The following is a 26,853-nucleotide window of genomic DNA, read 5'->3' on the forward strand; positions in this document are numbered from 1 at the left end:
TACGTGTGTTCTAATATTTTATTAGAGAATAATCATTCATAAAAATACACATATAACTCATGCACATTGAGTATTGTATGCAATTTTTCGTTTGAAAAAAACCTGTAACGTTAATGTTGATCCTTGTTTAATTCCATTCTGTCATAATTTGGAAGAGAAACAGTAGTTTGCTTTCCACTTTGAACATTTTGTATTTTTGTGTAAATATTGCAATTGTTTAAGTACACATCTGTGATCTTTCTCTCGATTTTTGGGTTCAAATGATTATATTTGTCGTCTTCTGCATCATTTTCTAAGTATAATGAAATATTTCCTTGGTTTAACGGCCGGATCATCGCTGATTCCCTGATGCTGCAGTAATGACCGTCAATATCGTCTTCTTCGTGATACCTCGGGGCAATGGCAACACCGGCGGGTTTCAATTTAACTCGAAGTTTATCGATGTGATATATAAGACACGAAAGTGTCGTGGAATCTGTAATGATTAAACATGTACAAAGTTAATTTGCAGTATACAATATTTATTATGGCAGTAAGATTATAAATTTCTAAGATTAAACATTCGATGCAAATAAGACATATAATCTGGAAGCAAAACAAAATAGAACCCCAGAAAACACTTCGCACCAGCACACCAACACAAGAATCCTAAAAGATATTTTTGTCTATCTTAATGTCAGAAAAATATGTCCAGCTATAAACACGACCAATACTATAATAAAACACAGTACGTAATCTAGTAGATAATTTGATAAGAAATCAAAAATGGGCTTGCTATAACAAGAATTTATCCACAAGTGTTACTAGTAATATTGTTGCTTAAGAACGTCGCATTCCACGTCCAAGAAGTCATATCATAAAACTAAATATAAATCTACTATGTTAAGAAAAAAGAGGCAATCAAGTTTTCAAATTAAATTTCAAGACCATCAGCTCAAAAACTATTTTGAATATTTACCAGGACTATATTTCTTGCTTTTGAAAGTCGAAAGAATTCTTTTATCATTTCTCAATGTCTTAGTTTATTCCACGATTAAGCAGCAGCTGGGATGATGAGAAATGCCGTTTTTACAAGAAACATTGTTAGTAAAAATGATTCTTATATCCACTTTTCTCTAATAGTCCATGTAATATGAAGCTACAGTAAGTTACACTGTAACTGTAATTTGAAAATGCCTGTACCAAGTCAGGAATATGACAGTTCTTTTGTTATTTGATTTTTGCCATGTGAATATGGACCTTCCAAATTGAGTTTCCTTCCTCTAAGTTCAGTATTTTTGTTATTTTACTTTTACCAGTATATATCAATATATGAATTACAAATCCTTCCGCCCTTTATAATCTGCTTGCATATCTTTTGAAGACATATCAGTTTCTACGAAAAAGCAATTAAAGTACTTTCCTCTTGTCATATGTAGTTAATCAACTGATGTTTTCTTGTGTACTTTCAACTAATAAATGTTCTTTGTATCAGTCTTTAGTTTTCTATGTTGTGTAGTGTGTGCAATTGTATGTCTTCTCGTCGTTTTTGCCATGCCATTGACACTTTTTCTTAGACTTGTTGAATATCCCTTTGGTATAGTTCGACTGTTCTTTAATATAATTACTTTCAGTCAAAAGTAAAAGCGACGAAAGTGATTTAATTTTTCCTTTTAAGGCGTTAATATCAAGAAATGTTCAACTCGGTGAATGGTAGAAACTTAATTACATTCGAAAGACTGTTGGTTTAATTTTAAACTATTAAAAAAGGGGATAAACATAAGAATTATTTGAAGATTACCTTCAAGTTGTCTCGTTCTGCCATTTTCTCCATCTTGAGATACAAATTGTTTGTAGAGCCTTAAAAAATAAAAGTCGTAATTTTATTTTAGACAACATTATTTTGTATGTAAATCAAATTATAAAAACTGCTTGAGAAATGAATTGAGGATTCAATTGAAATCAACCTTTACATCCACGACACTTAATGTACCAACTTGGAAGTAATGGATACGCATATGTGTTTTCAATGTTCCTTGGGATGAAGAATGGTTGTTCCTTCACTGTATTGGATACCTAAAAGTGTCTTTTCCAAAAACTTATATTGCTTAGTTTTCGAAGGGCCCAACGAAACCTCATCTGAATTATGAATATTAATTGTATCAGCAATTGAAGCCAGGCTTCAAAGTCATTATGAAACTACCTTGTCTATGTGTGGCGTAATGTTGGAAATAAAGCATAACAAAGATATGTAAGAGTACATACAATGTAAGACTTTTCATCTTGCAATAATAAAAATGTTTTACTTTTCAATACCTGAAACAAGTAGACCTCATTTCAAAATTGAAAGAGTTTGTCCTGTTTTTTTTTTAAAAGAGAATGACCAATGTAGATACAATTATCTAGTCTTAGGAATGGATAAATCGCAGTTTTTTTTAAATATTAATCAGACTAAAACAAATAAGTTTTAACACTGACGTTGTCAAAATGTTTTATTTCTTGTTCGAAATCATATTAATTACGTATGGAGACAAAACATATGAATGCCCATGGAAACCAACTGTGCTCCTCTTCTTGGCGATTTTGTATTTACGGGGCTGATTTCACACTTGGATTGTTAAAAAGAAGGGAAACTAGTTAGCTTTAGCCCCTAACATCACTTTTTGCTATATAGATGATGTTAGTTGATCATGTTGAACGATTCTTAAGATAAATGCTCTGCATTATACCTTAGACTGCAGATAAATATTGACAATAGGATCACAAAACTTTTCGTCAAAATAGATGATGTCAGCTTGTTAAAATTGCACACTTTTCATTTTTTTATGTAGCGCTTGCATATGGAACATATATATCACAGTTTATATAATATGATAGATATATCCTATCATGGTTTCCTTGATACAGAATTTTTGCTCACAGAAAAAAAACTAAACTTTCAAGTAATTTGTTTGAAATCATCACTTTATGAATTTTACAGACACCATCAGGAGTTGGTTGACCGTTGTGAAACATCTGTGGCAAAGATGACGACAGATACTTTGTAACTACACTCCCACCTTTTACCTGAATGTTACCCACTGAACTAATTTACCACTGGATATGTTCTTATATGAGTAACTATATCGATGCAAAATGTGGAGCAGGATCTGCTTACCATTCCAGAACGCCTAAAATCAACCACGGTTTTATGATGGTCTTCATTTTGCTCGGTCTTTAGTTTTTTCTGTTGTTTTTTGTTTTTGGAAATTTCTTTTGGCATGGCGTTGTCAGTTTATTTTTTACTAATGAGTTTGAATGTATCTTTTGTATCTTTCGGCCTTCTCTTTTAACCTGTTTTCATCCTTTTTTTACTTACATTTGTACGAAACAAATTTGACTAAAACAAAAAGACGGCAATTCATAACGAAGTTTTCATTAAGTTTCTTCAATCTATTGCAATCTAATAATGTTTAAATGAAATAAAATATAGAACGAACGCTAGTGATAAGAAAAATTGAATTAATTTGAATGAATGATGAAACCTCTAGATAATTTAAAAAAAAATATCAACTCTATATCTAATTTAAAAACATTGAATTCCATAAAACGGTCAAAAACAAGCGTTAGATTTTATCAACCAACGGAACGAATTGTAAAAAAAACCAAGATTGGAATCTTGTGATATTTTCATTTAAACAAAACATTCTTCAACTAATATTCAACTAAGCATATTTGATTACAGTTTTTTTTATCAACAAAAGATTTGTGTGTTCTTCCGATATTTCATAAACGGCATGATTCCAGTAGAGAGTGATGCTCAAAATTGGAAATTTAACTTGAACCATTTATTAGATTTTACTCACCGAAACCAACTAACTGTACATACTAGCAACATAACAAATAAAACAAACAAAACAGGAACAATAATTGCAACATTATTTTGTCGGTCTGGGTCATGTGATGGATCTACAATACAAATAGAAAGGAATATGTATTTATATAGCACACAAAATATGTACCCCTTAATAATTAAACTCATAGCAATGAAACAACATTTATGTTACTGATATTCACTTCAAAGTCACAGTACTTGGCTTTCATCATGAAACGAGTTAGCAAACTTCGCTGTACATCAAAGAATGAGTCTTCTTTACCGGGGACTACAAGTAGTTTAAGCATATAAATGTGTGCTAATAGTCCATCAGCCGGTAGGGCAAAACTTCAGTTCTGTGTTACACCCCAGGGTACCGCATTTTTTTTGTATAAATTTAAAGAGTAATATCTGAAGAATATTTTAAGAGGTGTTAGACTTTTGAAAATGTGTCCCAAAGGGGTTAAAAGAGGTCATGTTTAAGGGTATATCAAAAATTTTGTATTGCACATATTTACAGAAAAATGTAAAAATAACCAGTATTCAGTACTATACTTTTTTATTTAATGGAACACATCATATCTTATTAAAACGCAGGCTAATTTTTAATTAATTTTTAAATCGTAGAGGACCAAGAAAAAAGGGGGAGAGTAATTTCCAAAAGTCATGATTTTGGATAAAAAGAAGCATACGTACTAATTGTCTTGATAAAATGATATATTTTTTCACATTGAAACATAGAGCATAAAGTATATAAAAGCTGTTGAAGAAAAATTTAAAGGTAAGAAACAAAAACATAGAATCAACAACGAACACAAACATTTATAAGCAACCAGAAATGCACGATTCTGTCACAAATTTATACATCACATTCATGAAATAACTCGCATATTAAAACATACAAAACTGTCAGGGTTTCTAGATTTCTATTTTTTTTTTTAAATTTTGAACAACCGAATCACAACATTTTAAGGTCACGCATCCATAGAATCATAATCAGATTGGTCACATGCATGTACAGAATTATCATTATTATCATTTCCATCATCTTCGTCGTCATCGTTAGCAATATCAACGATTTGATAATGCTTACATGTATATCTACAAGCTTTCGAGCATTAACATACAGCTATCTGTTCATGATAAACCTTGTTGAACACATGAACATCTTTTTTTGGCACAACCAGCTTTACATGAACAGCACATCAGCTTTATCAAAGCATCTAACGCTGCTGGTAGGTCTAGCAAATTGATACTGATCAAAGCGCTCTAAACAATCCAACCATAGTTGTGTGGCAACAGACCAGTGTTGTGTTTGAGAGCAGATTTCCAAATCTTCGTCTGAAAGTTGGCTTGTTTAATTTGCTTTAACATTGCATCTTTTGCATTTCAAAAACAATTTTAGAATTGATATGCAACTGTGAAAATAGTAAGCCAATACTTCCACATCAGGGTCATAAGGTGTTTTAACAATGGAGTCGTAACCTTTGTTAGCTGCATATTTTTGCAATAAGAAACATTTTTTTATCGGCTTCTTCCTGTTTGATTATAAGCTAAAACAATTCTACCCTATTTCATTTTCAACATATATTTTGTGGCACATACTTCTATTTATTTACAAATAAATCTATATATTCAAATGTAAATCTATAGGATTATTTACTCTTTTCAAAACCAAAGAATTCAACAAAAGCAACCCCACCCCCAATCCAACAAGCATTTCTGCCATTCCCAAGAGCACGATTATGATGGTTTAGAACTTATCGTAATGATTTGCCCTCCCAAGGACCTGCCGTTCTATTTTCTTTATGAATATTGTGGGATACTAATCAGTTACAAAATCAATCAGGGACCTCTTTTCGAAACTAAAAGGATGGTTTTTAAAATAATTGCCAAATCGAAAAAAGTGCTTGGTATCCTAGTAATGGCTTGAATAACTCCCATGTCATTAAATATCCACATGCTTTCCTAAGGAATGAGAGTTTTCTAAAAGACCACTCAGGACAAATTTTAATTTTTCATTTACGTGTGTACCATCAAAGTTTGCAAGAGACATTGGAAGAGGACCTATTTCAAACTTGAGAACCTATCGCATAACCAACTATCTTGTCTGGGCTATGACAAGCAGGCGACATTTTTTTTCATCTGCTTTTGTTGTTCTTATTAGCCATTAACTGCTTGCCTTTTATTTTCTTTTTTAAAAATGTAAGCAATGATTTTCATTGAAGTGTTTTGAAGATATCGGTTGACTTTTGAATAAGCCGTTCCGTAATGAAAATTTCTGAAGCAAATTTTCCCTTTTCATACGCGTTTAGAAGGTCGCACATTAATTCCGATGTAGCAACAGAACCCGAGAACAAGCCATATAACTGCTCAGATGTTATAATGGAATTGGCCAGCTTTGCAGTGTCTGAAACAATTCAAAACGCCAGCTTCGTCTCGCTTCATTCGAGTTTTTCTGTGTTCTTTTTGGGTGGATGTTTCAGTATTCCTACTAAATCTTTACATTTTCATAAGGAAGCTCTTTCATGTGCGTTTAGCAACTAACGTTTATCAGAATCGTTATTTAAACTGAAATCAACAAAGCCATGTTTTGTATTTCTAAAAAAACTAAAAAAGTAAAAAGTATTGCCAAATCCCACAACTGACTATATGACGTTCGTTCAAAGCGATGTTTGTCGATTGAATGAATTAACAATCCTAAGTCAATCACTACATAGCTAAAACACAAAATGTTATCAAGCACACCTTTATTGAGTTCGACAGAGTGCACCTTTTCTGAATGCAAAAAAATCACCTTATTTTTTTTTTTTTCATAAATATTTCGTTACCCATTTACTTTATAAAATAATTTGTCTCACAAAAACATCATACATCGACAATTAAATGTTTGTTTTCAGTTGCAAATTGATAATGTTTATGTGTGAATATATTGTACATGTTGTATACTGAATCAAAGACGGTAATTTGATGATTTCCGGTGTTTCACGAGTGTTTGCAGGGACATATATTTTATTAAATAATTCATATTTTAGACGATATTTAAATACTGCAAATGATTTAAACATTGCATAATGATTAATTCTCAAGTTTAATTAACTAAAACGGGTAATTGTATAACGAATTTCTTTATGAAAGGAGAAAATATGCCTTAATTTGAACCCAAAAAATCGGATTGTTTGTAATGTAAAAAAACATTCTTTTTTAAACAAAAAATCTTCCGAGTTACATTTAATATGATAGTTAGTTTTGTATCTGTTTGAGAAGTTAAAACCTATACTTTATTTTTTTTTTAATCGCTTTATATTAAAAAAGTTAATTAAAAATTACTTAGACGTGATTGCTAAATGAGGGGATTAAAAGATTTTGTCTTCATCATATGAATATCAGGCACAATCCCTCTTGTTAGGGGTTCAGTATTATAACATCATGAAATATATGAGAAGTACATATATTTATATTTTTTATTACTATCTTTTCCTGAAATATTACTGGATGAATTATTTCAAAAGATTGAACTAAATCTAAAGCACATAGAATTAGTAGAATTTTTTTGGCTGTACCTGAAGAAAATTTATTAAAAATGGTATCTTACAACGTAAAGTTTATGGAAATCACTATGTAATTAATGTAAACTCGCCGAACCTTTTGACACACTTATTAGTAATGATTATCTTACCAATGTTGTAATTAGATCTTTGAATATAGTATACATTGGCACTTATATTGATTTTAATCAAATTAAAACTATACTAAATTAGTATATTTTTCAAACGGGATGTATTAATACACACCCACGTTCATTTTAGTCTATAAACTACAATAACTATCCTAACTATTCTACAGCATTTCGATAAATTTATATTTGGCATTGCACAAGTCTTATCTTCTCTGAATGTCCATGACGTTAAAATACTAAATCCCTGTGTTTTAGTTGAATCTAATTCTAAATGCATTTGAATTTTACATTACATTTACCTGCTTTATCTGGTTCTTTGTTACATTCGACATTACCACTTTCACACTTACAAGTTCCATTTACTGGGTCGCAACTGAAGAACAAAATCTTTTAGGGTTTACGTATTTGTATATGCTAACATAAAAATGTTAATTATATGTTAAACAGAAACAATAAAAAAACTGCTGGTCAAATTTCATTTCTTTTTTTCGAGTATTCATTACTTTATTTCGAATATGTTTGTACATATAAAAAAATCAATTAAAAGTAAAATCAGAACCAACCTTTGCTTATTTTTTTGTTTAAATATGAGGTATTCCTGATTGATGATACGGGATTCATCGTGAGATTTTGTTTGTTGACATGTTGATAAATATCTCTGTGCTTTCGTCAATATTTAAATCTGAGCAATTAATTGCAATACTCATATATGAAGACCCTATTTCAATACTGAACGAATAACAATGAGATGAAAAACAACGATCCAGAGTTGTTGACGTATTTTCTAAACATATTAAAACTTAATCAAGAGTTGTCTCCCTTTTTCTGTTGTGAATTATAATTCACAAATACCAAATACTAACTAAAGACTTTCTGTATATTATACTCATTTGTGTAGAGGTTCCATCCTCTGTAATTCATATACAACTTATACAAAAACAATCCTTTGAATTAAACATACATTTTATTACACCAACTTGTATTTACATTTTCATGACTAGAATATACATTTTTTACTTTTTGGCAATACTTTGGCTACAGAGTATTCTATGATATTTTGTTGAGGCGCCAGGGTGACTACTGATTACCTACACACAATGGCTATCAGCTGACCTATGTTGACATAGTGTCATAAAACCCCTGGTAGTTAAACACGGTTACACCACCACCTACCATGGGGAGTGACCGGGGAAAACACTCGTATTACCAATGCTCCAGTTAGCGCCCCACCTGTTGGCAGGTGTAGGCCTCCCCTCTATGAGATGAGGTGGAGGAGGTCCCAGAGTCACCCATCTGTAGACCACACCGTTACCACTAACCACATTTTCCAAACCTGCAAATTTTATAACTTGTCAGGCCCAGAGCAAGGGCCGAGTGAAATAATCCCCCAATCACTACCAGTCTCCCTGGACCTCCCCCCATTCAAAATTGACTCTGCGCCTTAGGATAAAAGAAGATAATTGATTTTTTTAAAATGTCATGTTTTTGTTCCAATTAATATAATTGTTAATTAATAAAAACTAAAATTAATGCTGGATGCTCAAATCACAATAGTCCATAATATGTTAATAAAGTGCTTAATAACGGAAATGTCCAATTCATAGAAACGCAAGTTTATTCGAAATTATCCTGTATTGGTCCAATACTATGAAGGTTCTGCTTGGATACTGGTAACCATAATATGCCAATCAAATACAGCAAACAGATGCCTGAAAATATAAAACAAAAACAGCAGCAACTATTCTCATAGGGAGGGCGGGCGGGTTTTAAAAGTTTAACTAATTTGTGTAACACCTGCTTTCTAGTCGACAGCAAATTAACAAGTGCCCGATTCGGGAATTCCAAAATTCTAATTCAAGCTGATACGGGAATTCCAAAATTCTGATTCAAGCTGCGAGCGCCCTCTATGGCCATGCCGAATATGGCAATAAGCTACAGGCTGCAACACCCACACACCCACACAAATATTTGATTGAATTAAACCAGATTATTGAAAATATGAAATTTTTATAATCTCTATTAATTGCAATACTCATATATGAAGACCCTATTTCAATACTGAACGAATAACAATGAGATGAAAAACAACGATCCAGAGTTGTTGACGTATTTTCTAAACATATTAAAACTTAATCAAGAGTTGTCTCCCTTTTTCTGTTGTGAATTATAATTCACAAATACCAAATACTAACTAAAGACTTTCTGTATATTATACTCATTTGTGTAGAGGTTCCATCCTCTGTAATTCATATACAACTTATACAAAAACAATCCTTTGAATTAAACATACATTTTATTACACCAACTTGTATTTACATTTTCATGACTAGAATATACATTTTTTACTTTTTGGCAATACTTTGGCTACAGAGTATTCTATGATATTTTGTTGAGGCGCCAGGGTGACTACTGATTACCTACACACAATGGCTATCAGCTGACCTATGTTGACATAGTGTCATAAAACCCCTGGTAGTTAAACACGGTTACACCACCACCTACCATGGGGAGTGACCGGGGAAAACACTCGTATTACCAATGCTCCAGTTAGCGCCCCACCTGTTGGCAGGTGTAGGCCTCCCCTCTATGAGATGAGGTGGAGGAGGTCCCAGAGTCACCCATCTGTAGACCACACCGTTACCACTAACCACATTTTCCAAACCTGCAAATTTTATAACTTGTCAGGCCCAGAGCAAGGGCCGAGTGAAATAATCCCCCAATCACTACCAGTCTCCCTGGACCGCCACATGAGAGCCCAAGTCAGCTTCCAAATCTGACATGGGTTCTCACCTCCACAAAATTTTCTTTATTGACTCTAAGGAAAAGTTGATTATGTTGTGCGTAGGACCGACTCCCCCCTACACAAACCCTTGTATATTATTCAAGAAAAACCTGATTTCCAGTTTGTGACAAATAAGTTCCATTTGTTTTGTATAAAGACACTTCACTTGCCCTAATGTTCTCAAGTAATATAGCTTTACCCCTCTTTTCCGTAACAAAGATTTTGTTGGCCACTAAATCACTCTTTTTCTGTTCTGTTCTATTATTGCACCCACATTCAAGGGTGCAACATGCCAGTATCGCACTGTAGCAATAAAGGCCATATTATAATAACCTTTTTAAATAAAGCCTGGTTACGTAGGGTAGACCATTTTTTTTTCATTTTCAATTAAACCATTTGATGTCAAATTCTAAATATGTCAAATCAATAGCTCCACAGAGAATAATAATAAAATGGGGAGATGGTAAAAACAAATATTCTTTTTGCATCCAGTAGGGAGTTCAAATCTTAAAGAGACTATAGAGACAATAACAAGTGGAAACAAGGAGCTATCGTTCATAAACTCGTAACAGTAACTTATCTAGAAGTGACATATTTTTCAGATTCGTAACTTCATACCGCAGGAAAATAAAAACATACCAAACATACTTGAAATTACCATATCTGATATTTACACTGAATTAATAACCTAACCAACATGTAATTCACTTGCGATACCGAAAAATCTGAAAATAAGAATGAATCCGAACAAACTAAAATAACCGAAAACAATTGAAGTAGATGCTAATGATACTATAGTTATGCACCGCACATAAAGAGTAAGAAAGGCACCAGACTGAGAGAGACTTATTGAAAACATATATGACTGTAACTAATTGTGGTTAAGTTAGTGCAGTGATATAACTGTAGGTTTAGGATTTCATAATTGAACATTAAAACTTGACATGTAGCTATTTAGTTCAATTGAGTGCAAAGTGAATTTATTGCTTTCATTCACTAGAGATTAATCTTGTTTATCTTGATCTTCTTAATTAAAAGGGGGATGATTGTTATGTTAACAACAAACAAATGGAAGTGTTTAACGACCTTGTCTGGTTATGTTTACATTATACGTTATCACTAATTTATAGTTGAATCGGCTTATAATTAATACTGACAGTTAGGAATTTATAATCATCAGATTAGCGGATGTTGTGTATTTGTCCTTTAACCCTGTGATTGCACTGACACGCTGTTTTGTACTATGGGAGATGTGATGTGTAATAGCCAATATTCACCGTGTATATTTCCCCAAGATAAATTTGGATTCTTCTCTATTTTTAGCCTAAATTGCTCGTCATAGGTGGCCCAGTTTTCTGACCTCGTTGCCGCTAGTCTTATATCGCGCATATATTTTAACAATTCCTGTGCCCGTGTGCAGTATTTCTCAATGTAGACACTCATAAAAACCATGAATGCTGAAGTCCATTCATTTATGGACAAATTAACACTCGACGATCTTTTTTCAATGCAAATTTTTCCCCTTTTTAATTTCAAATCGCCCTCGTCCACCTCTTCCATTGCTTTTTGCGTTCTCAAAAGAGAATGCAGCTCAATAAACTTTCCCTCCCAAATTTTTTCCTTAATTTTAAAAGGCACGTGTTCCCCCACTGTGTCATGAATGCTAGATTCTTGTGAAGGAGTGAAATCAATGGAATTATTTGCAATTTCAAAGTTTTTGTGTAACGGGTCGTGCCTTAAAGAGGTGAACGCTCGTGCATCCTCCTCCGACTCATTACCTGATGAAAAATCAGTAGTTTCCACCGGTCCTTCTGCCACCATGTGTCCGACCCCTTGGGTTTTCTTTGCAATTCTTCTCCGGCCAGCTCCGTCCTTCTTTTGGGTTATTTCCTCGTTCTGCATTATCTGTCCGCCTGTCCTGTTAGCCGTTCTTCTCTTCTTTCCCATGGCCCTTGATGGCGATCCTACGGCATTTCTCTTGTTTGGCATCTTTTCTTTTTCTTTTAAAAGTTTAACTAATTTGTGTAACACCTGCTTTCTAGTCGACAGCAAATTAACAAGTGCCCGATTCGGGAATTCCAAAATTCTAATTCAAGCTGATACGGGAATTCCAAAAATCTGATTCAAGCTGCGAGCGCCCTCTATGGCCATGCCGAATATGGCAATAAGCTACAGGCTGCAACACCCACACCCCCACACAAATATTTGATTGAATTAAACCAGATTATTGAAAATATGAAATTTTTATAATCTCTATTAATTAAATTCCGAGCTTTGCTTATATATACGAATGCATTTTGTTTATCGTTACTGATATAGAAGTACTATGCATTCCGGTTATATTTGAATACATTGGCGGTACAGTCTTTAAACGGTGCAATTACTTATCATGTTTAATTATAAAAAGTTTTTTAAGAAAAACTTACTTCCCAATTTGACAGTTGCACCTGTTCGCACAGAATTTGCCGTAATATCCTTCTTTACACTCTGTACAGTTGTGGTTTTTATCATCCGAGTAACGATATGTTCCTGGTGAACATTCTTAAATAAAAACAATATAACCAATTACATTGATCATGACAATTTGTTCCACCTTTCCCGATAATGTTTTTTTTTCAATACGCGTTTCTACAATATTTCATGCAGAAAAAACCCCTAAAACAAATAATTTACATTTCAACATTCGTTATTTGAAGACCAATGTTAACTAATGTCAAAATATATCAAATAGTTATCAAAGGTACCAGGATTATAATTTAGTACGCGCGTTTCGTCTACATAAGACTCATCAGTGACGCTCATATCGAAATATTAAAAAAACAAACAAATACAAAGTTGAAGAGCATTGAGGATCCAAAATTCGAAAAAAGTTGTGCCAAATACGGCTAAGGTAAATTATGCCTGGAATAAGAAAATCCTTAGTTTTTCGAAAAACTGAAAGTTTTGTAAACAGGAAATTTATAAAAATGACCACATTATTGATATTCATGTCAACACCGAAATGTTGAAACCTATGCCTACAAACAAATTTCAATAGCTGTTTATTTAACAATTATCTATTTGATTAATAACAGGTAAAATGCAGTAATTATTTTAAAGCACTTTATTTTACTTTTACAAATTTAGAAACAAAAAATAAACTCCATGTATTTGCAAAATGTCCTCCTGCAGATGTCAGTATAATTGTAATCTCCTAGTTATAGCAGTAAAACTATTACAGGGGCAAAATTGAAAAAAAGAAGAAAAAACATAATTAGGAAGGGACATGTAGCAAGTCTAAACTGCAGCTAGAATTGATTAAGTCAGTTCTATCCAAAGAACAGTTTTAAAAACTCATTGCTTAAATATAGGTCAACAGAATATGATATATATAAAATTCTCATCACAGAACTATTTTACCTTTCTCGTTACGGAAAATGTCCATAACCGTTTCCTCGGTCGATATTCCACTTTGGCGAATATTAACTATTCACTGTCTCAAATTTATTGAAATTCTTGTAACTTTGACAGGGGGATTTTGCGTGTGGCTTATCAACGATAATAATTAAACTACATGGTGACCAGTGAGATGCCAGTGAAGTCATTTAGAACTGTTCTACAATCCTGACAGTTTTAGTCGGCTGGGACAGTGTTAGCCAGTTCTGCTGACAGTTGTACGGTTGTAATAAAGTCAGTTTTGTTGACAGTCCGACGGTTAGAACTGATTTGATCAGTTCTGATGACACTTCTGCGACTAGAAATGATTTGGACAGTTCTACCTGGAATGTTTTAGCCAGCTCTACGTATACAGTAGAACTGATCCTGTCAGTTCTACCCAAAACTAATTTAGTTAGTTCTACCTAGACCTAATTCTGACAGTTTTACTCAAAACAGTTATACGGTCGAAATGTTATGTATATGTAGAACTGTTCTAGGATAGTTTAGAAAATTTCTTAGACAGATTCTACTGAGAGGGAAGAAGTGATATCCACTGTACGTGTCGCTTGATTGTCCCTTTTGTCCGACAACAAATTGAATACAGTCAAGCACTAGTTTCCTCATACAATAATAACTGAATAACACAAACACTTTTATCGAATATTTGATATCTCACTGGATTGTTCTCCTTTATTTAAGTATAAAATTATTATAACAATACTATCTGAATTTCTTATATACACATCAAACATCACAACATTGTCAAATCCGTATTTACTAAAAGCTTGATAAGGCAAGACTGAAGCATCTTGTACTCTCTTGTAGACTTGACTTGCATGTATCATTAAAAAAGATAATAGAATATGCAGTGCCTGACGACATTGTATATATATTTGTTGTATAGAGTATTGTTCAGCACATTTTTGTTTAATGCAAAGAGAATTTGACACTGGTTTAACTATCGTTCTGAGTTAACTTGGAGCTAACAGGCAACATAATTATAAATCAACGACTTATTTTAAATTGTTAATGTTCAGTAATCTCAGCAGTAATAAAAATATTAACAGAAACAACAAGAAGAAATTGTAACTATCGTATCATTCTGTACAGAGTTGCTCTCTTTTTATCTCTATATATTTTTACGCTAAACGTCATGTTGTATTATATATTATTGAGAGATGAGACTTAAAGAAAGCATTAAATCGAATTGAACTAAAAATATATTTTACATGTATAATTATGATTATGATGTAACGTTGAAATAAGCCTTACAATGCTTTATTCCCCCTAAAAAAACAGAATAAAGCTGTTGTAATACACATACCCATGCAAATGTCGATGGAAATGAAGTCCATATATCTTTAGTTTTAAAGACACATCACCAGCCCAGTAGTAAGCACTTTTTTGTGCTGATATGAATTATCATTGATATGGTTATATTTATAAATTACCTGTTTATAAAATTTTTAATTTTTGAAATACTAAGGCTTTTTTTTTACCTCAGGCATAGATTACCTTGTCTGTATTTAGTAAAACTTTTAGTAATTTTGGTCCTCAATGCTCTTCAACTTCGTACTTTATTTGGCCTTTTTAACTTTATGGGATTCGAGCGTCGCTGATGAGTCTTTTTGTAGTGTACACGAAACGCGCGTCTGGCGTATATACAAAATTTAGTCCTGGTATCTATGATGAGTTTACACAATTTCTTGTTATTGCATTTTGAGACTAAATTTATTTCTATTTCTTTCGGTTTTATTTTAGAGCAGTTCAGACTGTTTCGAGTGCATCCGTGTGTTATCGAGGGATTATACAAATTTCCCATGGCTTAAAATGTAATGTTTCAGAGTATTTACGTTTAAATAGTGTACTTTTTAAGGCACGAAACCAATGAATTCATGAGTTTGATAAAGGTTTTCTAACACTTACACTTTATTAACAAGTATCATTCATTTGTATACACATGTCTTGTTGTTTGTATATAGTTATCAACGGTACCACCGGCAGGATTGTAATTTAATACGCCAGACGCGCGTTTCCTCTACTAAAGACTCATTAGTGACGCTCAGATCTAAAAAGTTGTATAGCCGAAACAAAGTTGACGAGGACTCACAATTCCCAAAAAGTTGTGCCAAATTCGGCTAAGGTAATCTATTACTCGGATAAGAAAATCCTTAGTTTTCAAAAATTTAAAGTTTTGTAACAGGAAATTTATAAAAATTACCATATATTATGTATTAATTTATAAGTATGTCAACACCGAAGTGCTGACTACTGGGCTGGTGATAGCCTCGGGGACGAAACGTCCACCATCTGTGGCATCGACCCAGTGGTGTAAATAGTTATCAAATGTACCAAGATTATAATGTCACATCTCATAAATTACATATACAGTATATATTAATGATGTCAAAAATCTAATGTAAGCATAGGCAATTTGGATTGAGACGTACGTACAAATAGTGAATTAAGCTGACGAATTATTCATTTCATTGTTAACTATATATTAGGAAATTTAATTCAGATTTTATGGTCAATGGTAATAAAAACTGGACGGATTAAGTGTGTGAATGTTTTGTTGTTGTTGTTTTATTGATTTATATTGTTCGGGCAGGGGGAAAAGAATAGAATAGAATTTCAAAATAAGAACGGACTGATCTAACTTTCAAGTTAAAGTAACGTTTTCCGAATACCTTTTCACTTAATACTAGCGCAGCCACGAAATAAACAAACCAACCCAGGTTCTTTACATAAACTATGAAGACCAGTTCTGCCCTGGACACCTTGTCACACTAGGGGACAAGTGCCTACACAACCGACATAACGGACAATTCTCTGGAAGGACAAGCTAATACTTGACCAGATAATGATTTGGACAAGTATAAGCCAATGAATATGTCATTTTACAAAATAACAGGAATTTTAAGGGCAATTTGTATGGTCAAGGCACCAAAATTTGACTTTCAATAGAATATTTTTTATTACATATAAACAAGAGATGTGGTATGATTGCCAATAAGACAACTTTCTACAAGAGACCAATTGACGCACCGAACGGCCTTCAACAATGAGCAAAGCCCATGCATACCGCATAGTCAGCTTCAAGAGGCCCCGAAATGACAAATGTAAAACAATTCAAACGAGAAAACTAACGGTCTAATTTATGTACAAAAAAAACCAAACGAAAAACAAATGTAACACAACAACAAACGACAACCACTGAATTACAGAATCCTGACTTTGGACAGGAAAATACATACAGAATGTGGTGGGGTTAAATTTGTTAGCGGGGTCCAAACCATCATATAACTCTGGACAGTGGTGTAACAGTACAATATAAGAACGAACTATAAACATCACTTCAAGCAGACTTAACTCACCAGATGATTACACATATACATACATTGTACATCTAACAAAAACAATGTATTTTTCTGATTCTTTTCTCCTTTCCAGAAAATTTCTAACTCCGCTGTTTCAATAAACAGCTGCGCCATGGGCACATAATACGCCCGTCGTGTTTTCAAAGAATAAAGTTCAATATCTTATGGTTGTGGCTTGTTATATATTTATTGCATGGATAAACATGTCTCATATCACACTTACAATTGCGTCGTCCATCATGCTCGAGTATATACATCTAGAGCACAGGCACTTGTTTCAAACATTTTGTTTCATATGATTTAATATGAATTGTCTCAGAAAGAAAAATCCTATATACCTTAAAATAACTTGTCTCAGACTTCCCCCTGTATATATCTTATTAAGGTATATAGAACAGAAAAGAATTCTGAAAAGTGCCTGTGTTATATTACATTAAGATATATAGGAACTGGAAAAATCTTAGACAAATGCCTGTGTTATATTATGTTAAGGTATATAGGAGGGGGATATGAGACAAGTGCCTGTGTCTAGCGTTTAAGTTGCTGTTAAAATATTACAATCTGTGCAGCTTAATAACTGTATTTTATCTTTAGGATATCGGATCATGTGCAACGTCCATTTTATATAGAGATAACTGTAAACAGCAAGAAAGTTCTACAAACAAGTCACCATCACCAAAACATAAAATTATGTTAAGAATTCTTTTCTTGTTTTTAATGTAGCGGAGTGTCCCACTATGATGATATTTTAAAAAATTCGTTTATTAAATTATATTTATAAACAAGAAAAGTGATTTTTCAAAGGCCAAGAATCAATTTTTTTTTTAATTAAAATTGTCGGTTAAAAAAACCGGACCATTTGTTTAAAAACCCGGAGGGTTTCAAAGTTCCTCTCGAAAAAGCCCGGACAATCACCAACAACGAATTTACTGATTAAATACAAGGAAATTGTGCTTCTTTGTTACTAAAACATCACTTGAAAAATTCCGATATACATTCGACAAAATGGACAGATTCACTCGTAAAATCACGATTCTAGCCGGACACTTCATCTACCGTGCATATAGGATTATCAGATTCAATGGCTTTCGTGTATTTGCATAATAACACTGCAATAAGTAAGGAATTGAATCTTCATAATTACTTATATCATCATAACAGAAAGCAATTCATTGACACTCTAATGATTATAGTTTGATTGAGAGCGAGTTAAGAAAAAACGTGACATTTTTGGCACATGAATATTCAATATAGAATGAGTTAATTTGGAATGCACCATAGTCAGACTGACTGAACGATAATTAAGATATTTACATAAGTCGAAATATGGACCACAACAACAACAAACATTTTTGGTGCTCCCATCCCAAATCAAATAAGAAAATAATACCTTATTGATGTCCATATTAACATCACAAACAGAAACGACTTTTAATTTGCTTGGCCTCTCTTTTCGTATCATCTGTATACTCGTTTGATTAAGTTGATATTCATAGTATACCTAAGAATTGTAGTGGACTTTTATGACAAACACAAGACAAAAATAGTGAGTGATAAATTCAATCTTCATGAGATTCAAAAAGTTTTGAAGTAAATGTGCTCTGATTTCGTACCTTGACATCTTCCACGTAGTAAGTAATACATAGAACAACAAAGTGGTCCAACATCTTTAACACTGAAATGTATAGATATTTTAATTTAGTGAACCTATATTATCTGCATAAAGTACTGACACGGTTATAGTTATACATCAAATGTGTGTTTTGCTAACTGTGTAGAAATCAGATATTCTAACATATTTAACAAAATCGAAAAAGTGTTTATCGATAACATTACATATATTACTCAACATGTAGCTTTGAAAAATCAAGGATATTACATGTACGCTAATATAGTTTGATGCATATGAGACTGGATTTGTACAGGTAGAATTTTCACTTGAAAAAAAACATGCTACATAGCAGTAAAACCATGTTCCCGGTTTCATAACCTTGCAACTACCACTCATCTTTGTCTGAGTGCGTGTGTTTGGGGGAAGGGGTGGCATTTTTTCTCAGGTTCTTTTATTTTAATCTCAGTGTCGTATTTATTTTTGTCCCTATATTCTTAAATTGAAACCAATAACAGTTAATAACCATGAAACATAAATATTTTTGTTGATCGATAAATTTGATACACTACCAATCTGTATTCACTCTGTCTGTTTTCATTCATAAAACGATCAAATAACTTTCAATCTTTTAGAGAAATTAACGTGTACCTAATGCCTTAATTGACAATTTTAATCATAAGTTACTTTTTTATTTTCTTAATTTTGTTTTTAAAAAAGCAGATATTTTCAGACCTTTATTCTACTTTTAATATAATAATCAAATATGAATTTGTAGTTGGACAGACCTTCAATTGCTTTCTAAATAATTGGTTTTTAAAATGGTTATTTTGTAAAAAAAATGTTAGCCAATCAAAGAAGAAATCTGTTTTTGCTTTATGTAGTAAAATTGTAGATGCATATTATAACTGTGAGTTTTACTGTCCTTATTTGATACTTATGTATTGAGTATACATAATTATAGCTTTGAAGTGTGAGGTAATCATAAAGCTGATGATATAGAGAAAGTACATTTATATTTTTTAAAACGAATTCTAAAGATTAGAAAAACTGCGGGTAATAACATGGTTTACGGTGAATTGGGACGTTATCCATTGTATTATGAAAGGCAAAGAAGACTGATTCAATTTTGGTTCAAATTATTAAAGTTCAATTTATTTGTAAATTTGTTTTTAGCACGAAAGTTTAAATTTGGCGCGCTCCCTCTTGATCTTGCAGCAGACCCCAAATACCCAGCCTCGTTTCAGTTTGAACCATGCTTTCTCAGTAACTTGCTCATGGCTGCACGCTTCTTTTTTGCTAGCTTTCTCAAAACGCGATGGCCGAGGAACACGATGGTGAAAAGTTAAGAGACATTATCGAGAGTTTGAGATGCGGTAAACAGAAGAAATTGGATTCGAACGAATCTGATGATGACTTCCAAGATTCCTTCGAGGAACTTGACCAGGAGAACGGTGGAACGGCGAATCCGAAATTGGACACTGCACATGTTAATTCTGAAATGGAAATGAGTGAACTCGAAAAACAATTGAAAGAACCCCAAGTTGAGAGTAAGAAGGCTCAATTACGCCAGCAATTCGAGAAGTAGAAAGAAAGTTTGCGAACAATACGCAGGTCTGCTTTTACACTTCCCGAGGGACTACAAACAGCATCTTTACAACAGCCCTCTGCAACAGGTGAGCCTATAAACTTTCGCAACCTAACAAGGAACAAAGTGCACTTCAAATCTTATCTTTCATATAGCCAGAACCTGTTGAAAAGTTCCAAACGTTTACTGTCGGAGGCGAGGTCGAGTTCCGTGTCGGTAAAAAGAAAACCCTAGATAAGGTAACGATCAAAGAATGAGGGGTACGTATATATCAGAATTATGCAGGAATTGCTCAAGCAAAAGCGTCTTAGTCACATTCAGGGTTATCTTAACAATACGGCTGACATCTATAGTTAAGCGGCCAGGAATGTTTGGTATTCCGTGTTATTGTATGATAAAGAGTATCGCCAAAAACAGGCCGATGAATTATTCGAATTGGGAATTTATCGCCAGGATTTACGCGATTTCCAGTTGGTGTCTAAACGTGACAACCGTACAATTCTAGCATTTTCAGAAGCGTCGGTTGGAGTATCTTAAGGTAGGGGAAGGAATTCTGGACCAGGGATAGACGAGCGCCACAAAGGTCCGTTTTTACCAGATGGGAGAAAAATTTGTCGAAGTCTTAATTCCAATTCTTATTTTCGATCGGATTGCAGAATGATGAATAGCTGTGCGATTGGCTTCTCTAATGCGCATTCGGCGCTTAACGGTCATTCTCAACCCACAAATAAGCCAAAAAACTTGGAACTGCCTAAAAAATCGTGAATAGTCGTGAATAGAAAGACCTCTACGATTAATTGTTTGCATTTTGAGGCTTGTGGTCGTCTTTTGCCTATAGACATAGAAGACCATGAATATATTTTAGATGGAGTAAAAAATGGATTTCATCTGTGTATAAAATTTGGTCCGCATTATCCGGTTAATAGAGAAAACTATTCGTCCGCTTTCAGATACAGGTCAAAAGTTGAAAATCAAATTAAGAAAGAGATAGAATTAGGAAATTATATCGTAACAAAATCTATTCCGACAATTGTGAGCTCATTAGGGGCCGTGCCGAAGCCAAATGGAAATATTCGTTTGATACACGACGCGAGTCAACCGATTGGAATTTCCTTAAATTCGTATACTAGTGATTCTAATTGTGCTTATATGGATATGCGTCACGCTTTTAAGCTCATCAAACCTAATAGTTTTCTTGCCAAAGTCGATTTAAAAAGTGCTTGATAGTGATGATAGTCTTACATATATTTTTGATTCTAAGCTTCCTTTCGGGCACTCCCGGAGTCCAAAAATATTCCAAAAATTAAGTGAAGCAGTGTGTATAATAATGAAATGTAGATATAATATTACATGTATTGCATATTTGGATGATTTTCTAGTTATTGAAGATACAATGTATAATTGTAATATAGGGTTACATTTATTGATTCGTACTTTACGAGAATTAGGATATAACATTAACTGGTCTAAGGTTGAAGGACCAGCACAACGCTTTTTTTTTATGTATAATTATAGACACTCGTGAATTAACTCCTACTATGCAACCGGAGAAACAGTCTGACTATTATAATTTATTATTGTCTTTTCAAAAACGCAAACCTGCAAGTATTAAACAGATTCAATCTCTGTGTGGTAAACTAAATTTGGCCTGTCAAATGGTAAAGGGAGGAAGAACTTTTCACAGACGTTTGATTAACTCTGTTTCCAGCGCACAAAACCGCAATGACAGTGTTTATTTGAATTCTGAATTTAAAGCTGACATGTCTTCAAACGGGAAAGCACATCCTAATTTTTACGGAAATGTTGTTAACCGTGCCCGGAAATTTAGAAATGATCCATGTAAACTTGTTGCTCCTTTAAATAAACTTATTCTTAAAGGTTACCTATTCAACACTGTGATTAGATCATTGAATATTGTTTTTATCGGTATAAATATTGACTTTGTTATCAGTAGATTAAATGCTAACTAAATATTACTAGTATGTTATATAAATATACATTTTCATGGATCTACAATCTGTCGATACCTGTAACTTGGCATTGCACAAGGTCATGTTTTTCTCTAGCTGTTAATGACGTCTTTACACTAAATCCATTGTTTGTTTGATGTGTTCGGATTGATCGCTTAGTCTTAGATGCATATTTTTTTATTACTTGTTAATGGCTTTGAACTAGCTGTCAGATAACTGCGAGTACTCTCAGATCTGTTCATTGTGTCTTTTTGTGTCGGGATGGATTAGTACCCGCTCATTGTTGAAGGCCGTACGGTGACTTAAATTGTTAATGTTTGTGTCATTTTGGTCTTTTGTGGATAGTTGTCTCATTGGCAATCATACCACATCTTCTTTGTTATATGTCTTAGTGGTTAAACTTTATGAGTGTATCTAATGGAACTGTTAAATTCATGGATTTTAAGCATATCACTTCCTTACAAACTGACGCTTCTTCGTTAGTAGGCGGTGGCTATTATAACGGAGATTACTTTTATGTGAATTGGGCTTTTGACTTTCCAGCTTTCCGAAAGGAACATATAAACATAAAAAAAACATTTGCTGTTGTTTTATCAGTGCTTCGTTGGGGCCACTTGTGGGAAAATAAAACTGTAATTGTGCTAACTGACAATATTACTACAAAATGTATTCTAAACAAGGGTTCGACAAAATCAATGTGTTAATGAGTTTATTTAGGGACCTGTTTTGACTGTCCGCGATGTATAACTTTGATAAAAAGGAAAATTTCTAAGGGGACGTTGCAACATTATAGTGGATGCTGCGTCCAGGCTGCATGATGAAGGCCAACTTTCAAGACTGTATGATATCTTAACAAGTTATAATTATATTCCTTTTAGTGCAGACGAACTGTTGAGACACGTGTCTAATGAATTTTATATTTGTAGATAGTGCAAGCCGGCCATTAGACTTGGAGATAACTATAGGACAGGGGTGGGCTTAATCAACACCAGGAACTTATCGTATGCATTTGAAGACGTACGTTCAGTTTTGTGTAGAGTATGAGTTAAAGCGGTGCCGTGTGATGAAAAAACAGTTGTTTTACGTGGCTTATTTAGTGGATAAAAAACACTTTGCTTATAGTTCCATACGTTCTTATATTAACATTGTATCTATTTTGCCGAAAATGCACAGCTTGCATAGCCATGTCTTAGGTGCTTGCCTTGTTAGGTTATTGGTCAAGTGATTGTTTTTCTGGGTACAAAGATTGTAAATCGATAAACGGCTGAAAGCCATTTCTACCTTCAGTACCCTTTTACCACGTTAATTTCCCCCTCTTTCGGTTTGGGACTTTATATTACTTCAATGCTTGTCATAAGATTGGGGGCATGCATGTAATTGGTTTTTTTTTAGCTTGGGGGTACCAAGCTATTAAAATTGCCATATTGTCTTATGTTTTGTTTTCATACCAAGTAACGTAAATACTGATAACTGTATACTTAAAGCATGTTATGAAGATATGTTGGAGAGTTTATTTAAAAAACTCAAGGACAAATCAAAATAGGCTTGTTCAGTCAAAGATTTATTTATGTTGTTATGATTTTCATGATGTTTGGCTAAAACAAAGCCAAAATAATGTTGATATACTCATACATGAGTTAAAACAAAGAATGCAAGATACCTTTATTGTTGATGTTAATGCTTTTTTTAATAATTCATCAAAATGCAACTGTATAGATACATGTATATGACATAGATATACTGTAATTTTATTTAGATAGACCTGTTAATCAAGTATATAAACTTTGTATATGTAAATATCGTTTATCCACGCATAGCCACACTATAGAAACAGTCAGATATTTCAATGTAGATAGAGAAAATAGATTATGTACTATGTGCAATAACAATATTGTAGAAGATGAATACATAGAATGTAATCGATATAGTGACGTAAGAAAACTAAACATTAAGACATATTATTGGCAATATCCATCCACTTTTACAGTTGTTATCAGTTCCCAGTGTGAAAGAACTTAATAATTTAGGTAAATTTTTGTTAAATATTGAATAAATGGTAATATGTAGTTTCATTACTTATTTATCATATGAATTTATTTTCATTCTCCGCCATACATGTATTGTGTATAATTATTGTATTTATATTCCACTGATGCATCCAAATAGAAATATTGTAAAATTGTATATTCTATAAGCTGTATTGCTTCTGAATAAAGTATTATTATTATTATTATTATTATTATTATTATTATTATTATTATTATTATTATTATTGTACTTCACACTGAAATAGAAATACAGATATAGTTTTGTTGTATAATTATTTTTCTTGTCTAGATATAAGTTTTTGTTTTTTTTAATAGATAAAATCTTTGACTTTTGATTTAATTGAAATAAGGCTTCATCAAAATGAGTAAGATTTAAAATTTATTGAATTTTACTTACAAGCATTTTCCTTTAGTAATATTACTCAATACATCGTTAGAGTTGACCGCATATACAAGTATGGTTGGTGATAAGAACGGCACAATAAAGGTCATGATAACAGCAACAACAAAACCCATATTCATATCCATAAATATGCATGTACATAGACATACAAGTCTCAAACGAATAACACTATTTCTAATTTTTCCTCATTGTATTGTATAATGACGAACACAACTTATACTTTCCGGTTGCTAGATGTCGATAGACAAATAATAAAAACAGTTTTATCAACATATATATTAGATGATGATACGTTTTTCCTCTTCATTATTGGTTTTTAAATAAACAAATTCTATAAAAACAAAATACAGCCCTTGGATGGTGTAAACTTCCCCAAAAGCGTGTATGGTGTAATGGTGTATAGCATATGGTGTAATGGTGTAAGATTTATGTTGCTATGGTGTATCGTGTAAGGGGAATAGAATAATGGTTTTTAAGGAATAGTGTGATTGTGTAACATGCGAGCGGGTATGGTGTGAATGATGGTGTACGACATTTCATTGGTTGAAAACGAAGTTCTTTTTAATTTATTTTTTCGAATTGTAAACATAAATATTAATAATAATCTTAATATTTGAAATTTAATTGCATTACGGGTAATTTGGGATAGATTTGTAGAACGGGGAATGGTGCATGGTGTAATGTGTAAGGTGTATGGTGCAAAGGTTTTACGTGATGGTGTAATGATACAAGGTGTATGCTGTAATGGTGTATGGTGTATTGTGTAGGATGTATGGTGTAATGGTGTATGGTATTAGTGGGAAGTTAACACCATCCAAGGACTGCACGTACCCGAAACATCCATCTTTTATTACAAAGAACAGTTTTATACTCTGGTACTTGCATTCCATTATATAAACGTTATTTCCTAATTTATTAAATCTGAATAAGGACTAAAAATTCAGTAAATTTTCCATATTTGTAAGATACGATTTTTACGTTTGCTTGGCCTGTCATACTTTTGTAGGTCACGAGTCTTGATCACTGGAATCTAAACAAACCGGCAACTCAGTTTGGAAGGGATTTTCACTGTGTTTTATTATTAAAAAATCAATTTAAAGATGGGTAGAAATCATAGAGAGTGGCTTGCAAACATTTTTTATTAAGAGGTTATAAATTAACGATAAAACAATTATGGTACTTCATTCAAGTAAAGTTACTTAACTACAGCCAAATCTAGTAATTGTATTTGATATGAGAATGTGTATGGTAATAAATATGCAAAGGGTGCATTGTTCAAAAATATGTAATGAATAACAACACGGATATTATTAAAAATATCTTCAAGCAAATAGCTGTCGCTTTTTTACAGGTACGTTTTAGTCAGTATTATTAGTATTGTTACGTGTCTTGTCCATTATATCACTATGTATAGTTTAATACAAAACAAAAACGTATGTTTAAAGTTTCAGATATAGGTACTTATTTACACTTATCATTTTATTTAAGACCGAATAAATCGCAGACATCAACTGTTTTGTTCAACTTGTGAAATTAAATGTCCGTTCTTGTTCCTTATCCAGATAATAGTCTGATATGTCGGTATATTTATTACAAGTCTTGTGTGTTATAATATTAAAATTGAATATTACTACATAAGTTATCAGTAAAGTTTCTTCTGTCTGCACACTGGAATTATGCGTTTTTTTTTATTGAACTTATGTTGTTGAACTGACCAGTTCTTAAAGAGTTTTGCCTCACCAGCGCATAAAGAATATATCATAAAATCGTTCAACTTTTTTTCTCAACTCCATACGCACGACAGTATTTATTCCGTGTCCCTTTCGAAAATTCTGGATTCGTCACTGTAATGCAATATAGCATTAACATATTTTGTCGACTCGGGCCCATATCCAAAGGCCTGACAAGAAACATTATTGTATTACAAGTAGATTTATTATATAATTTGGCAAAAAATACTATTTTTAATAGGGTAATACATAAGTTAATCAAAACTATATATATTATTTTTTTCATTTTTAAATATTTCCTGAAATCTTCTGCGGTTAAGAGGTTAAACAAAACTTAAAAGTGTATTATCAAAGTAAATATAGATCCTGTGTAAACAAAATATGTGTATTATAGATCACTGAGGAATTAACACCG

The 26,853-nt window shown here is 32.8% G+C and overlaps 1 protein-coding gene across 1 annotated transcript; it reads right to left on the minus strand.

Moving 5' to 3' along the window:
* LOC134709760 (uncharacterized) lies at nt 1–24,967 on the minus strand. Its single transcript, XM_063569909.1, has 7 exons — nt 24,703–24,967; nt 18,704–18,765; nt 12,720–12,834; nt 7,811–7,884; nt 3,825–3,927; nt 1,781–1,839; nt 1–475 (listed from the first exon to the last, which is right to left on the minus strand). Exons 1-7 carry the CDS (start codon nt 24,831–24,833, stop codon nt 111–113), a joined length of 909 nt encoding a protein of 302 aa, XP_063425979.1. The 5' UTR covers nt 24,834–24,967; the 3' UTR covers nt 1–110.
* Between the last annotated feature and the right edge of the window lie 1,886 nt (nt 24,968–26,853).

Source organism: Mytilus trossulus, chromosome 3 (genome assembly GCF_036588685.1).
Source record: "Mytilus trossulus isolate FHL-02 chromosome 3, PNRI_Mtr1.1.1.hap1, whole genome shotgun sequence".
NCBI lineage: Eukaryota > Metazoa > Mollusca > Bivalvia > Mytilida > Mytilidae > Mytilus > Mytilus trossulus.